The sequence below is a fragment of the Bombyx mori genome, chromosome 5 (genome assembly GCF_030269925.1).
Source record: "Bombyx mori chromosome 5, ASM3026992v2".
Classification (NCBI taxonomy): Eukaryota; Metazoa; Arthropoda; class Insecta; order Lepidoptera; family Bombycidae; genus Bombyx; species Bombyx mori.
The window spans coordinates 8,516,313-8,533,005 of record NC_085111.1 but is presented as its reverse complement, the minus strand read 5'-3'; the positions used below and the strand labels follow the sequence as shown (position 1 = coordinate 8,533,005).

Genomic DNA, 16,693 nt, shown 5'->3' with positions numbered 1-16,693 from the left:
ATGTACTTAAAAAATTTAATTCTAATTTTCGTTGACTATTTTTATTAAATCCATTTTTTCAAATCAATTTAGAAAGAGAAACCTCAACTAGCGCAATTCCTGGTTAATAATGAAAAATGCCGTCCATTTTCCATCCACGTCCATTTTAAGTGTTCCAAGCAACTGAGTTCGTTATTAAACTTGAAGAGACAATACAAAGGCTCCGTACGTCTCCTTCAAAGAAAAATGATATTTGATCACATTAATCGAACATTCAAAGTATTTGTCTTTTGGCTCTGACCCGCTCCCGGTTACGAAAGGGAGACTGTTCGAGAATTTCAATTTAGGAGAAGAATGTGTCGACATAACGTGTGTGGCCCGAGATATTTTGATAGGACATGTTCGCCGTGAATAAATTTCTTTCCACATATTAAAAGTTTTAAGTGGTTTTATTTATTGCCTGCGCGCTCAAATTTTCGTAAACTTCATATATAATATTCACTGGACAAATACGTGTCGTAAAAGAAATCGAAGGGACCCGTGGTCAGGACAAACGTTACAGTACAAAAATGAGTCCTCTTTTGTTATTTTAACCAGCGAAATAACTGAAAAAAAAAAGTTTTATGTTCTAATCTTTTATTTCACTTACTATTTTACTGTCGTGAAGAAGTTGCATGTGAATTGTTTCGTTATTCTATTTACATTTTAGTGCCAGCCCTTGACATTTTTATGCACTTCCGATAAGTTATAGATAAGATATGATTAAGATATGGTTTTTATGCTTCCACTTTCGAAATTTCATCTAAATAGTTCCATACGGATAGAAATAATCACGGAATTGTAATTTTTTTATATATGGAACCCTAAACATGTGAAAAATTCACGTAAATCTTTTGTAAATCCGATTGTAGTATGTCTGTTTCATCATGCCTTTTGCAGCTTTAGCGTCCAGAAAAATAAAGGGTCCATACAATGCAAAGCGGTCACAATCATAGATGACGGCGAGTGTTAGGGAAATCTCTATATGTATGTATATAAAAATGAATTGCTGTTCGTTATTCTCGCTAAAACTCGAGAACGGCTGAACCGATTTGGCTAATTTTAGTCTTGAATTATTTGTGGAAGTCCAGAGAAGGTTTAAAAGGTCGATAAATATGAAAATGTTCGGAATTAAATAAAAATAATAATTTTGTTTTTCCTTTGATGTGTCCCCCGTTGGTCTTTTATTTATCGATTGAGGCACTACGAAGTCTGCCGGGTTAGCTAGTTGGAAATAAAAGTTCAATTCGATTAAAAAAGTGTATGTTTCGATGGTGTAGTTTTATCGCTTTAGTAAAATCGATTTACATTTCCGATTTTAAGGAAAAACTTAAAAAAAAATGATGATACGGGAAACAGGGGTAATTCTATTTTCATAAACCATATCAAATTCATTACGACAATAAACCCCCAAATGTATTTACGAGGGATCACGTCATGAATAAATTTCGTCAACGGAAAGTTTGATGCGTAAAATAGCTGCCGCAACTTAGACAAAGCTTCGTAAGCCGAGTATTTTCCCGAGCTGTACTTTCTTGTACTTAATTACGGGAACTTGATTTTTCGAGTTCGCGGGAGTTTGTTCTTTGACATGATTTATTAGCAATAGGCAGATGAGCTTCTGGCTCACTTATTATTAAGCTTTTACTGGATCTTATATATATCACCACACGTATGTTATTACTCACCCTTAAATATACAGTTGTTTTTTTAGTTTAAAGTGCCCAAATGGGAAACGGGCTTCAACAGTATTTCGTCATCGCGTTTCGTCTTGGGCTATGCATTTTACTTTGGGCCAGGTTAGTCTGATTATCTTCATATCCGCTGCCACAGTACACACCACCAGATCAGCTTTGGAAGGCCTACTTTGCGCTTGCCCTGGATGGTCATATCCAGAACTTATCTCATGGCTGACCCATGACCATTTTTGACGCACAGTATGCTTATCAATTGCCATTTTCCGACACGCCTCCCACAGCCGTTCTTTAGAGTTCTTCTCAGGCCAGAAAATACCATGCATACAGTACTATCCTTCAAACTAGTATTCATGATTGTTCGCGGAGAGAATAATAGGCTGCGTTATCCGTGCGGGCTTACAGCATGTCATAGGGAAAATGTTGATAGTATAATCAAAACTAGGTCTATAATTTTATCGTGCGTTACTCGTAATGATATTTGATGTTCCGAAAACTATAGCTTACTTGGTTAGGGATTATTAGGTGGAAACAGAATTAGATATTTGTGATAAATTTATAAATTGAACTCGTTTTGACTTCTTTAATTCTTGTTGTGAGTGTGGTAGGTAATAGTAGGTATGTTATGTCGCAAAGATTGGTAACACTTTCCTAGTCCTGTCGCGAAATAGTCCCGCGTTCTAGTCGTAGCATAGCCACGACATGCATCTCATGCATGTTTCTATTTTCCGATTACCGTCTAGCCATACAAAGTCGTAAACTCGCCAGTCTATCAAGGCTTCGCCAGTCTATCAAGGCCGCAAACTTCGATACAGATCTCTATAAGTCCAAACATTACTTCATAATCTATCTCAAAATTCAAACAGTAATGCATGATTGCATTATGGCAAATATATAAATGACGTTGGTGCCGACCCGCTTGGCCTCATAGACGAGTGCTTAAGATACGAATTTTACGAGGGCACAAGAGCAAACAGTTAATAAAATCACTGACGCCCCCTTAAGTTTTCGATACGAGAGCCCGCGCCGTAACGCAACAATTTTACATCGCATAAATTTTCGTAACATATTACATTTAGTGGCATTATAAAAAATGGAAGACGCCAAAAATAAAATGAACGTAGTAAAACTCTAAGAGATACAGATGAAAGTTTCGTTTTAATAAATAAACACGGCTTATTGTGGAGGGTGGCGCGGAGTAGATAAAACCCTTATGGGCGTTTGGCCGACAAGTGACGACGGTCACGTTTTTAATTACCCGCGTCTCATCCGTAACGCGTCGCAGGGGAGTTTGTATAGAAATGTGTGACCGATCTTAGTGTATGGAGTTTCACTGAAAATCCCGCCCGGTCAAGAAGTAAACGTAAGGGTAATTACGCGACTGCGCATCACTAGTTCATTGTGAATGTACGATGTACATTATACTACATTACATAAATGGGTAATAATAATACCGGTCATCGTTCTCGTCGAACCTGTCTCTTGCGACGAAATGCTCGGCGAGTAAATTAACCCACAGACACAGCCCACTGAGTTTCTCGCCGGATCTTCTCAGTGAGTCGCGTTTCCGATTCGGTGGTAGATTCTGCGAAGCACGGCTCTTGCTAGGGTTCGTGTTAGCAATATTGTCAGGTTTGAGCCCCGTGAGCTCACCTACTAACTAGTTAAGGTTACGCTAATATGGTCTCTCTAGACCATCAGCTTAGGTAAGAAAAAAAAGAAGAAAGGCAATAATATTTATTATCTACGATATTTCAATACGTTATATGGCTCTAAAGTACGTTTTAGTGATTCATTTTGTTATATTATTTAAAGGCTTTGTCAGAATTCAAAAAAATAAAGAACTATTTAATAGTAAAATATTATTATCTACTTCAATATATTGTCTCATTCTGAAGCGTAAGCGTTCGTTGGCCTAGTAATTGCTGACTCTGAAAAATATATTTTGTTGAGATCTGGGTTCGATTCTTAGTTGGAAGCTATTTTTGTTTAATTTGTAATTTTTTATTTCCTATTTCTCAGGAGAGAATTCAAAGCAATTAAATTGATTAAGAAATCAATCAATGATAATGAAATGAATGAATGAAAATAATTGTACGTTAGTATTGCACTTTTAAAGTATTAAATACTTATAAAAATAACTGAATAAAACATATAAAAAAAGAAAATGATCCATAGATGAGGAATTAATATCATGATTATTATTTTATCCGTGACACAATAATTTTTGATGCAAATACTTGTTGGCATTCAAATCACAACGATATCTTCATTTTTTTTTATATTTACGTCATTCTTCGTTTACGTAATCTATGGATTACAAATTGTCACAATGGAATACAATCATTGGAATTTATATAATACGTAGTAAACGACAATTATCACTATAATTCAAATGACAAGAAATTTTCAAAAAATAACTTCTCAGTTACTCACGCTACGTTTTCGATAAAGGTATTATTTCAAATGACTTAGATCTAAAATCATTTAAAAAAAAAAGACACAGCATTCACAGTTTCACATATTCGTGAACAAACGAAATTCACATATATGAAGTGGCGGTAATATCTCACGTCGACAGCACTGACAATCTTGACGCGCCACCAAGTCAAGAGGGCAATAAATAAAATCGTTCCCCTTCCTCCCAATTTTACATAAAAAAAAACGCGCCTCATCCGCAATCTGCATGTTTATGAGGGAATATTCTATAAACAAGTCGAAAGCCAGTCCAACAGTGTATGCCGGGGACAGCAATACACTGAATTGCATGCAAATAAGATAACGGCAATAAATATAAGCATTTGTTTCTCGAGGCTTTGTTCTTCAACGTTTCCTTATTGCTAGGTTACTTTATGGGGTTTTTGACCTTTGTTTTAAGTGTATTTTTGTGGGGCGATTGTGTTTTAGACTTTCTCGGATAGTGTTTTCATTTCAATGATTTTATCGAGTACCTAGTAAGCGTGAATAAAATGTGTGCGATTCGTGATCTGCTCTGACGCTTATTTTACAGAGCCATGACAACGCAAAACTTACGTTACCAGGACAATGGAAAATTATTTAAAATGTCGGAAAATTAATATGATATGAATAGTTTAGGCGTAATTTTACACGTGTCTATGTATATGATTTGGCTTACTTATATGTATTTAGAACACACTGACTGATTGCTTTCAGAATGATATTCGAAATACGAAAAAAGTATAGCAAGAGAATTTATCAATAATGTTTGTGAAGAAGCTTCGATCAACAATGTTACTATTGTTGATCGAAGTGAAGAATATATTTGAATAATAGAAGGAAAAGAAAACTTTGTTGAATTAGATTGGCCAGGAAAAACCTAAAATAAATTCTAAGGTATCAGGTAGTCCGTTTCTGATATAATCAGATGATCTGACACACAGAGTTCGAGACGTAACACAATCCATTTAATAAGCTACGCTGATTTTGTTAAGAGAAAAATGTATCTCGATAAAATAAATATCTCGTATATTAGAAAATAAATAAACAAAAATGATGGTCAACAGCGTGATATTAAAGCTATTTCGTGCTTGTCAGTAAATCACAAGGGAAGGATTATACATCGGCGGTGTCCAAACAAAACGGCTCATTGACTTCCTGATTAATTACTATGAGGACCGTGGTGACATTACGATACAGAGCATCATTTGCAAAAACTAAAACCGCATTTAATGTATTGCTACAAAACTCGTTAAGAAAAATAGACTATAGCGGTCTACATTGAGAAACTTGGAGTGATTTTTATGATAAAACTTAATTCGATTTAGGTGTAGCATATCTAATATGAATGAGAGAGTTAACTAGAATATGAAATATGAACAGCGGGAAAGCCACTCTCTTTGCGATAACACGTAGTGATAATCCCGTGTTGCCTACGCGAGTATGTCGTGTCTCACATAAGTAGGGATTTCGCAAAAAGGTAGTAATAAGGTATGCATGCCCTCTTTCCTTTGTCGGCCACTCGCTCGCAACGTGACGTGAATCAACGCAAGAAATTCGCTAACCCTATGCGAAGAATCCGGGAGGTGAAATGTAGACGACACAATTCGTGAAAGTGTTTATTCATTCATACGTTTCAAGTGTGAGCTTTTCGAAAGCACGTTGTCGATAGTGGAGGGCACTTAGCTTGAATCCAAATATATTTTAGATCGTGAAGAGAACCTGTTTGGTAAGTGATACGCGTTCAGCCTATCCTCATTTATTATAGAAACTCAAATTTGTATGATAGTATAAAGGTGGGTGAATACAGGCAGGGTCGAATGGGTACATCATTGTGCGGGCGAACCGCGGCCGCGATTACAATGCTTTCGCTGTGACATTTTCGCTAATGGTTCCAGGGTAGGCATAATAAAACGACAATACGACGGAAGATAAGGTGGCAACTGAAAATTTTACAACGAGATTAATTCAATTCCGCTTGCAGTGTCTAGATACGAGCTAGCTCCGGGACCTTTGTATTTAAAAAGAACGCGAAGAGCATTCAAATAAAAATTAATGTTTTCTTTGTGAATTAAGTTTTTGTGTTATATATTTTTTTTTATTAACTTTTAAATCTGCTAAAGAATTTAGGAATCAATTTATTTGGAATCTAATATGAAATTACAAGTATGAAGATTAAAATAATCGAGATATTTTTTGCGCGCATTTTCGTAACGTGAGCTACTCTGTTTTGATCCTCGTATCCTGTATTTCAATGAGAATTCCATTGCTTTGACTCCTGAAAGGGTTATCCACGCTACTCTAACCCGGCTCTCATTTTTTTATCGTTGCTGAATGAATTGCTTTGAAAGATAACTACGAATGTCCGTTTGTGGAATGTATTTGTTTCAACATTCAGATAAAACTTGAGCCCGCTCGGATGTATAGTACCAAAACTGTCCAGGTAGGGTGATTGTGGTACTTGCTAAGCAGACATATGTTTGGGTGTAAAGAAATAGTCATAAAGAAACAATTGAGGTTTCGTGATAATTGAGGTGGCAATAGTGTTGTCGTGGTTATTGGTTACATTGGTTTCCGAATGTTTACCCAATACAATGGGACTTGTTCAACTGTCATTACAACATAATATATAGCATAAATAATGGTAAATATTAGTAATCGTTCACCCTTACTAGTCCTTAAGGAATTACTAATTAAATTCAATTAAGTAATAGCGTATTTGGTAGTAAATGTGTAATAATGTAAGGTTTTCATGTAATGTTGTATAGAGTTTTTTTTTTTTTTTCGTATACATCGCTTTCGTATACATACAACTGCTTTTTTTATCATTGCATGCAGTCGGTACCTGTAATTGTGTTAGCATTTAGTGTGAAATCTATGTTTAAGTTACTTGTAATTTTCTGTACTGATGTATAACATGTTGGTACCCAATAAATAAAATAAAATACTAAATCAGCTATTGGATATCTGCAGCTTCAAGGTTATGAGCGCATGTAGGGACTCTGATAACCGTACTCGTCAAACTCGTCGAAGAGTTCAACCTGAAACCTAAGTTACAACATCAGTGCGCTGACGTTTTCGTGGTAGATGCATTTGCGGAGCGGCTGACCTTGAGTTGTTAGGGCTTCTTTGGAGATGTTCAAATATCTGTTAGCCAACCCAAAAAAAAAATGAATACACCTAATTCCCAAACGACGCAACTACATTCTTATGTGGTCAGTCGAAGTACATTACGGCTATTAATAAATCAGCTCGGGTGATTCAGGGAATTTAAAGTAGTCTGAAATAGTTTGTTGTCGTGAAAAGCTGTTTACGCAAACGCTATGAAAGCTTGCACTTTGTGAAATGAGAGTACGAAACAAAACCACCCCTGGACACAGACCGCGCGAATGTCGTAAATGTACGGCGAAGCGTTAAGGCGCTGTCACATACAATTTCGTCAAAATTTAATCTCTCACGAATATCCAACTAAATATTTTAATCTCAACAAATTGATGTAGTTGGTATATAAAGTACGGAAGGCTGGAAAGGCAATACGTCTGGCGCAGCGTAATTACGGGCAGAGTTCTGCTGCGGGTCGATTTTGCAGTAGCTTTTTTTTTAATTGCTTAGATGGGTGGACGAGCTCACAGCCCACCTGATGTTAAGTGGTTACTGGAGCCCATAGACATCTACAATGTAAATGCGCTACCCACCTTGAGATATAAGTTCTAAGGTCTCAGTATAGTTACAACGGCTGCCCCACCCTTCAAACCGAAACGCATTACTGCTTCACGGCAGAAATGGGCAAGACGGTGGTACCTACCCGTCCAGACTCCCAAGAGGTCCTACCACCAGTAGATAGCTACATTTAGAATATGATACATGTGTTTAAGAGCAGTTTAAGAATATCTGAACGTTTGTCCCAATAATTCAAATCATCTGAATGTTTCGCAGCAGAAATAGGCCGGGTGGTGGTGCTTACCCGAAATCTACCATACGCTTTACTACCCAGAAAGACGCAAGTTACATTTTTTGCGAGTTTGATTTTTACTATAACATCTTATTTCATCGTGAAATTCAATTGTGAATACGTGCTAAGTACCTACGTATTTTATTAATATAATTACGGCATTTGAGCGTCGACATAGCCGCCTCGCTCTATCTAAACAAACCTTGCGATTTGTGCATTAGGTTACGACCACTTTTGATTGAACTTGAACTATTAATATTATGATATGTACTTATTGATTAACTATGATACAATCAACACATATTTATGCGACACGTTGCATGTCAGAGAGGGTGGGGGACGATTACGCACTACTATAAGACTTCTGGACACGACTGTCAGAAATCCGAGTTGAAGGGGAGCTATGATAGGTCGATAAGCTCAAGACAGCGATTCTATATGTTCTAGAATCTATTAACACCACAAATTACATATCAGTGCTAGCCCTGAGATACATATATGTAATTAATAGTGATCTGATGACGCAGTGGTATTGGTATTGCCCTTAGCCTCTATACTGAGGATCGTGGGTTCGATTCCCCTTCCAAAATTCCTGTGATGAACAGGTTAGCTTACTTAATTTTCTTTACATATTATCTGGGTATGTATTATATATTATATGGAATATACATATTATGTTTAAACTATACATTTAAGTATAATCAATCTGTGGTTCCTATAGTATGGCGAATCCTATTTCGGACCTAGATGCCCGTGTGCTCAGTTTCTTTTTTTATTTATTTATTTATTTTGTAAGTTTCAATTGCATTGCAATAAAAATTGTACTTAAAGCAATTCATATTTTTTTTATGTTTTTTTTATATTAAAAGTATGGTATGTATTAAAATATTATTATTTATATTATACTTTATAAAATTATAGTATGATATAACATTCTTATTTGTGTAATATGCTATGCGATTGAGAATGTCAATCGAATAAGCCTCTCAAGTAAATCAGCTAAAGTTGTTTAACTTTAATCTAGTCCATCTCCATTAATAGGACAGCTCCTTTACCATTCAATGTTGAGTCTAATTTTGATGAGAACCCACACAGTATCCTACACAAACAGATATTTTACATTTATTTGATAAAATTTCATTACAAATTAAACAATAATATGTATTAACAAATTAATGATATAATTAATTATAATATTATGCTAATGAGTTTGAACCAAACCGTAACGAGGTTTCCATTAAGGTTTCATAAATACACCTAATTATACAAGATTCGGAGAATTCTCAATTTGGTGTTTAACTAAAGAGTTACGTGAACTTTTCTCGTTAAAGGTTCGTTTAGAAATTCTATCGTAAAGATAAAAAATATATTTGACGGCTGCTCCAAGCAGACGCTGAAATTTGATCGATTTTACACTAAGAATTCCGTATTCAAATTAGGTGCGGTAACTTAAACGTGATTTAAAAGTACACGAACTTTATGACCTTGACCATAACCAGAGCTTCAAGTTTGATAACCGAACAGTTTTTTTTTTTAAGATTTTTTTTTATTGTTTCGATGGGTGGACGAACTCACAGCCCACCTGGTGTTGAGTGGTTACTGGAGCCCATAGACATCAACAACGTAAATGCGCAACCCACCTTGAGATATAAGTTCTAAGATCTCAGTATAGTTACCGTTACACTCCAAACCGAAACGCATTACTGCTTCACGGCAGAAATAGGCAGAGCGGTGGTACCTACCCATGCGGACTCACAAGAGGTCCAACCACCAGTAAATGATAAAGATAACATAAATATAAGATTTAAAGATATTTAATAAAATAATATCAAGCTATAGGTATCCAGGCTTAGGGGTAATCATTATTATCTTGTACTCTTGCATATTTCTGGCACTCATCACAAAAAATAACAATTTGAAACTCGAAGTGTGATGGGTCCGGGGAATGTGTAATAAATATTATTATAATGTTTTAATATGACTTTTAAGAAAACTTCTAAATTTAAGTATTTATACGTGAAGCAAAAGCTTTGTATCCCTAAAAAACACCATGTATTATGCTTATTGTCAAACTTTTGTAATTGTTTAAAGTCTACGGTTAAATTGAGAATAAATTATTATTTTTTGTCTTTAATATTATTTGTCTATAGTGTAGTCTTGGCGAAATATGTGATTATAGAAGTATAATATAGTCTTTGATTTTAGGATCATTATAATGTTCAAACATATTTTCTTTATCTTTATTTTTTATTGCTTAGATGGGTGGTAGAGCTCACAGCCCACCTGGTGTTAAGTGGTTACTGGAGCCCATAGACATCCACAACGTAAATGCGCCACCCACCTTGAGATATAAGTTCCAAGGTTCAACTATAGTTACAACGGCGGCCCCACCCTTCAAACCAAAACGCATTACTGCTTCACGGCAGAAATAGGCAGGGTGGTGGTACCCACCCGCGCGGACTCACAAGAGGTCCTACCACCAGTAAAACATATAATTTCAATTAAATAAAGTCGAATTTCGACTACTGGGAGTCTACTTACTTATAATAAATACTTCTAATAATGTACTTCTAAATACTTACCTACAAAGTTAACATGTAGGATTGCCAAGATTAAAAGGCGCGCGAGTGGTCCACCACCCATCGCCTGCGCACCTGCAGCCATTTTGTTTCAACGCAGTATCCAGTGTTGCCACCTGCTACTTCTTTTTCCTGTCCACACGAAACCCTTGCTCCTCATCGTGTTGAATAATCCACCAGAACCCTCTGTTTCATTCGCGTTGAAGTCTCTGAAAAAAAAAATCGGTTGTCTGTAAAGTCGGTTTACTGACGATAGTTGAACGTGACAACGTCATAAAAAAATACTGAATAACAGAAAAACGGAATGGTTTCATTTTTCAAAAGAAAATTTTAATTTTATTTGTTAGATAGATATTTTGTATGGACAATTGACACCATATTCACTTTTCACTGAAGTTCATACTTGACGAAAACATGTAAATGTATTATTGTATAGCAGCTGTCCACGCGGATGCATCGCTCACTCAAGTAGGAGAGAGACAGATGTTGAATGCTGTCGAACGCGGAGGCTGATTGTGCCTCTTTGTCGCTCGTTGCGCGCTCTCGCTTGTATTTCAAACCTTAAATGGAACGCCTCAGAGCGAGGTAACGCCGCATGAGTCATGTTTTTTCGTGCGTGCAGCCGGCTCCATCGAATTATAAGACGTTGTCACGTCAAAAAACGCACAGAAAATTAGGTTTTTGTTTTCATTACCGCAATGGTTTGAAGTTCTTATTCATGAAGTTTGGTTATCCCAAAAAATATTTCGAAACATTGCAGATGTAATATGGCAGGTGTAACTTGGCTTTCGTACAAGTTCACCGCAGCTACAATAGCTAAAAACGTTTACCGGAAGACCACGTCAATTTTTTTGTAACAACGTTTCAGTGAAACCGCCTAGTCATTGTTGCGTAGGATGGGCAGCAGCCACGCAAGTTAAGTGTGTGGGTTTCAGTATGTGCCTGCGCTGTTTGAGTAACGTAGGCGACACTTCCCAGTGCTATGCGTCTGCTGGTGACGTCATCAAGCTAAGAATACGCATACAATGACATGGCAGCACATCTCCGCAGTAGTATAATAAAACTATATTTTCTTTAAAGCGTAATAAAGTACTTTTGTGGAGCATGGCCGTGTGCACTATTGGAATGATATCCGATGCTTAAAATGTAAGGAAAAGAAACGCAGTTGGATTCCTTTTAATATATACAGATATAAACAAGCTGTTCAGATATTTTATAATATGTAAAATTGTAATATTAAAAAAAAGTAAACAAAATACCTCATGCCGACGCACATAAATTTCGGTATTATAGCCGTCGCACTGTACACAAAGGTGTTGAAATATTTTCGCATTTTTATTCATAACATTCAGAATGCAGCGCGCCACAGGAATAGTCGAACGCTATCTTAAATATGAGAGAGTTAGGGTCAGCTACGTGTGCTATGTTTCAAAGAGACTGAGATAAACTTGTGTATATAAATATTGTTGAAACATAATATAGACGACCTGTATACGCAACAACAAATTATAAGACAAATCTTACTGCAGTCAATTGTATTTATTGACTATCAATTATGGAACTGCTCAATTAGATATCTGTGTGATCACAAGCGATCGTGATCCGGCTAAACGACCTTCGTAAAAACAGCGCTGTAAGCCTAAAGTTATTAACTACTAATCAGAAAATGAACATAAAATACGATACAGATCGTCCAGTTCTATGTTAGTAAATAATCTAATCATTTGGGAATAGTACATTCGCTTATATGAAGACTACTCTATGATATTTTCTGTACCCCTGACAGAATGTATACGAATAAGGTTCATTTCAATTCAAATAACATTCATAGCGTTCGTTTGAGTGATTAAAACCTGAAAGTATGAGAAACAGATAAAATAATTTTTGCATTTATAATCGAAGTATGCATTAAATTGAAAAAACTGCGCGTCAATGTAATGCAAAATTTCGTTGATAGCACTTTGAAGCATAATGTGAAAATGTCGAATGTCTTACTGGTGGTAGGACCTCTTGTGAGTCTATGCGGGTAGGTACCACCACCCTGCCTATTTCTGCCGTGAAGCAGTAATGCGTTTCGGTTTGAAAGGTGGGGCAGCCGTTGTAACTATACTTGAGACCTTAGAACTTATATTTCAAGGTGGGTGGCGTATTTACGTCGTAGATGTATATGGGCTCCAGTAACCACTTAGCACCAGGTGGGCTATGAGCTCGTCCACCCATCTAAGCAATGAAAAAAAATTCTATTGTAACACAGACTTAATAAATAGGCAGGAACTGACAAAATATTTTAACGAACAGCATAAATAAGTAGGATGTCCAGTGTTCATACTAATTCCGATTTGCACTGGCGAACTTGCAATAACGATGGATATTAGTATCGGTAGACAGGATTTTTTTAGGAAGGTAATATAGGAAATATCGTGAAATAGTGCAACTATGATTGAGTTATGTAGTAGTAGTAGCTAGAGGGCGCTGAGGTCACTTAATGCAAATATTACCGTAATATTACCGGGGATATCTACATATTATACAAATTATCTACATAGATCCTTCCTTAACAATTGCCCGCCTATTTCTGCCGTGAAGCAGTAATGCGTTTCGGTTTGAAGGGTGGGGCAGCCGTTGTAACTATACTTGAGACCTTAGAACTTATATCTCAAGGTGGGTGGCGCATTTACTTTGTAGATGTCTATGGGCTCCAGTAACCACTTAACACCAGGTGGGCTGTGAGCTCGTCAACCATCCAAGCCATAAAAAAAAATTGCTTTTCTTCTGGCTTAAACATAACTTAGTTTTCTATATTTTCATTACCGTTATACCATTATCATCGCAAATGTTTCTAACTATATTTTTTTGGTAGTTAGCCGATTTAAATAGACCACACACATTTTAGACCAAGTTTTAAACAAAATTAATAAATGCGTATTTGATATTTGAAACTAGCAATTTTCACCGTACACACGATACGTGTGGACTCGTGTGATATAATGGGCTTGATAACTCGACTTGGCAATGACGAATCGTACCCGCGCGCGGTGCCATAAACAGGTATGCGATAGCAAGGCGATCGCCATCGGAAGTCGTAATTAATGCCAACGCCGCATTATGCGTTTCCCGCTCATACATATATTATAATACATATGCTTAAAGGATTGAGTAAGCTGCCGCGATTTGCATTCATATCTGAGATTACGACAACGTAATAATTTTAATTAATTCTTCGACGTTTTAATGACGGTTGGATGGTTGAATGCTGTAGATAAGCAGTTGTATTCACAGCTTACCTAGTAAGTAGGTACTAAGAGGTTACCGGAGCTCATAGATATCATAACGTGAATGCTAAATTCTTTAGACATGAGGTATTAATCGCGTCGATGTAAAATCACTTTTCCGATTTGTAACGAAATTTTGTTTCAGGTTATTCTGACTCGTGAGCCTTTTCTTTATTGTTTTGACAAAAAATAGTTTTGTTCCGAAACTTCGGCTGCTACTATAGTGAGAAAAACTGTAAAATAATTGAAGCCTCAAATCATAAACTTTTAATTGGTATTTGGCTGTGTCGAACTGTCGAAGTGGCGGACAACTTTTGACCATTCCTACCGTACGCTTCGCCTGTTTTGGGTGAAAACAAAAACACGTGAAGCGAATCGACAAAAACTTACCTCTAAACATCATAATTCTATTTTTGTAAATTTCTTCGAAGTTCATGAATATTTGTGATGATTTTACAATCACAACAAATTACTAATAAGCATACGAAAATTCCGTGACATTTGAAAAACATAAACAAACATAAAAAACATATTTTTTTTATTGTTCTGGCCGATGAATTAGCTCACAGACCATCTAGTGTGAAGTCGGTACTGAGTCTTGAGACCTGAGGTCTATGTCTCAATTATGCAAATTAATATTTTTTGTGTATTTGATTTTTAATACATCTATACTAATATTATAAAGCTGAAGAGTTTGTTTGTTTGAACGCGCTAATCTCAGGAACTAATGGTCCGATTTGAAAAATTCTTTCAGTGTTAGATAGCCCATTTATCGAGAAAGGATATTGGCTATATAACATCACGCCAAAATCAATAGAAGCAGAGCATCAATAAAGAATGTTTCAAAATCGGGGTTTTAATCCCTTTTGAGAACTTCCACTGCGTGCGCTGCGGAAACGGTTAAAGTTTCGCTAAAGTAATGTATGAGAGAATTGTTCCCCTTTAAAAGATCTAAAAAAAAATCCGGGACAGCATATGTCTATATATTAAGGTTTAGCTCACTATAACGTTTTTTATGCTAACCAAATTTGTTCTAAAATAAAGCATTATTTGTGAACTATTCCATGGTGACGAAGTCGCGGGTAAAAGCTATCCTTTAATAATTCATTCATCGTTGAAATCACGCGTGAACATGAGTTGCCTACATATTTAAGTTTGTACGTACTTCCGGAATATGATTACCGATATAGAGGCATCGCTCGATTCTAGTACATCAGTTGTCTTATCCTTTAAATCACAAGCAACTTCCTATTCAACCGAAGTTATAGAAGAACCTACTATAAGAATCTATATATTAATACGTGAAGCAAAAACTTTTGTATTCCTTTTTACAAAAATTGCGCGGACGGAGGAGTATCAAATTTCCCACACTTATAGAGAATATAGAGAAGGAGTGCAGAATGTTAATATATTTTTTTATTATGCATAAAAAATCATTAAATCAATAAAAAACATTACACACACTATTGACATATTTGACACAACACATATACACACACATATACTCTGCGTTTATTGTCAAACTTTTGTTATTGTTCAAAGTATGTGGTCAAATTGAGAATAAATTAATATTGTTTGTCTTTAATACTATTTATCTATAGTGTAGTTTTGACAAAATCTGTGATTATAATATTAAAGAAGTCTAATAGTGTTTGACAGTAGAACCATAACAATGTTTATAAAGAAAATTTCAATTAATTATAGTCGAATTTCGACTACTGCGGGGCCACTGGTACTTTATTAATATTTGACAATTGAAACTCTAAAAAGTTGTAGTTTTTGAATAAAATTATTTAAAATGCAAAATCACATTACTTTTAATGCATGGCATTGTGCCATGTTTTAGTATAAAATGTATTACGATCATGCCCGTAACTTTGCTTTAAGAGTCGTGGTTTGTTGTGGTGCAGCAGTCCCAAGTGAATTATTTCAGGTTTCAGAAGCTATATACCGTTTCTAGTGCCCGAGTTATTAACATTATTTCAGTTTATTTGATGGGCTAGTGTCCATGTTCAAACTCAAAGTTTGAAGCATTTATTTTGAAATTGTTTTTGAGAAACAGGGATCTATAGGCAGATAAACTAAAAAAAAAAAAAAAGATGCTGTAATTTATGTTAACGACCGAATACAAACCGGCATTATTGAACAAGTAATAAATTACAAATGTATAGTCAGAATTTACGATTATCTCATGTTAATCAAGGCATTCCAAGTCCAGCTTATAGAAATGCATATACACAAACTTTAATAAAGATATTATTATATTTTATTTTATCAAAGTTAGCTAAACTATTACTAACTTGGTTTTTATTTTAGTTTGTGAGCTAAAAGCGTATTATATTGTCTTTTTAGGTAGAAAGAGCGAAGGGAAACGTGGGTAGGGAAACACCCTCGAGGGTTTAGTAAACTAGCTGACAATGATCTGCTAAATTGTTATATAAGGAGTCGAAGCCAAACAGGTATTGAGTGTTTAGTTTAAAGCAAAATACAAACAGTTTTTTACTGGTGGTAGGACCTCTTGTGAGTCCGCGCGGGTAGGTACCACCACCCTGTCTATTTTTGCCGTGAAGTAATGCATTTCGGTTTGAAGGGTGGGGTAGCCGTTGTAACTATATTTGAGACTTTAGAACTTATATCTCAAGGGGGTTGGCGCATTTTCATTGTAGATGTCTATGGGCTTCAGCAACTAATTAACACCAGATGGGGTAAGAGCCACCGGTG

General features: G+C 35.9%; 1 protein-coding gene and 1 long non-coding RNA gene across 4 annotated transcripts in view; one reads left to right on the top strand and one right to left on the bottom strand.

Moving 5' to 3' along the window:
• Positions 1 to 16,693, bottom strand: part of LOC101742169 (lachesin) — a 77,994-nt gene that overhangs the window by 50,274 nt on the left and 11,027 nt on the right. For 2 of the 3 annotated variants that reach the window (XM_021350644.3, XM_012693678.4), the window contains exon 2: positions 10,704 to 10,909. In XM_021350644.3, the coding sequence (XP_021206319.1) occupies positions 10,704 to 10,785 (82 nt within the window). In that variant the 5' untranslated portion in view covers positions 10,786 to 10,909. Of the gene's footprint in view, positions 1 to 10,703; positions 10,910 to 11,959; positions 12,087 to 14,362; positions 14,477 to 16,693 lie in introns of those variants that run through there. The other variant, XM_021350645.3, reaches the window with a different exon arrangement.
• On the top strand, positions 4,040 to 6,244 carry LOC134198983 (uncharacterized). Its single transcript, XR_009973293.1, has 2 exons — positions 4,040 to 4,166; positions 4,887 to 6,244. It is a non-coding gene; the product is annotated as an uncharacterized LOC134198983 (long non-coding RNA).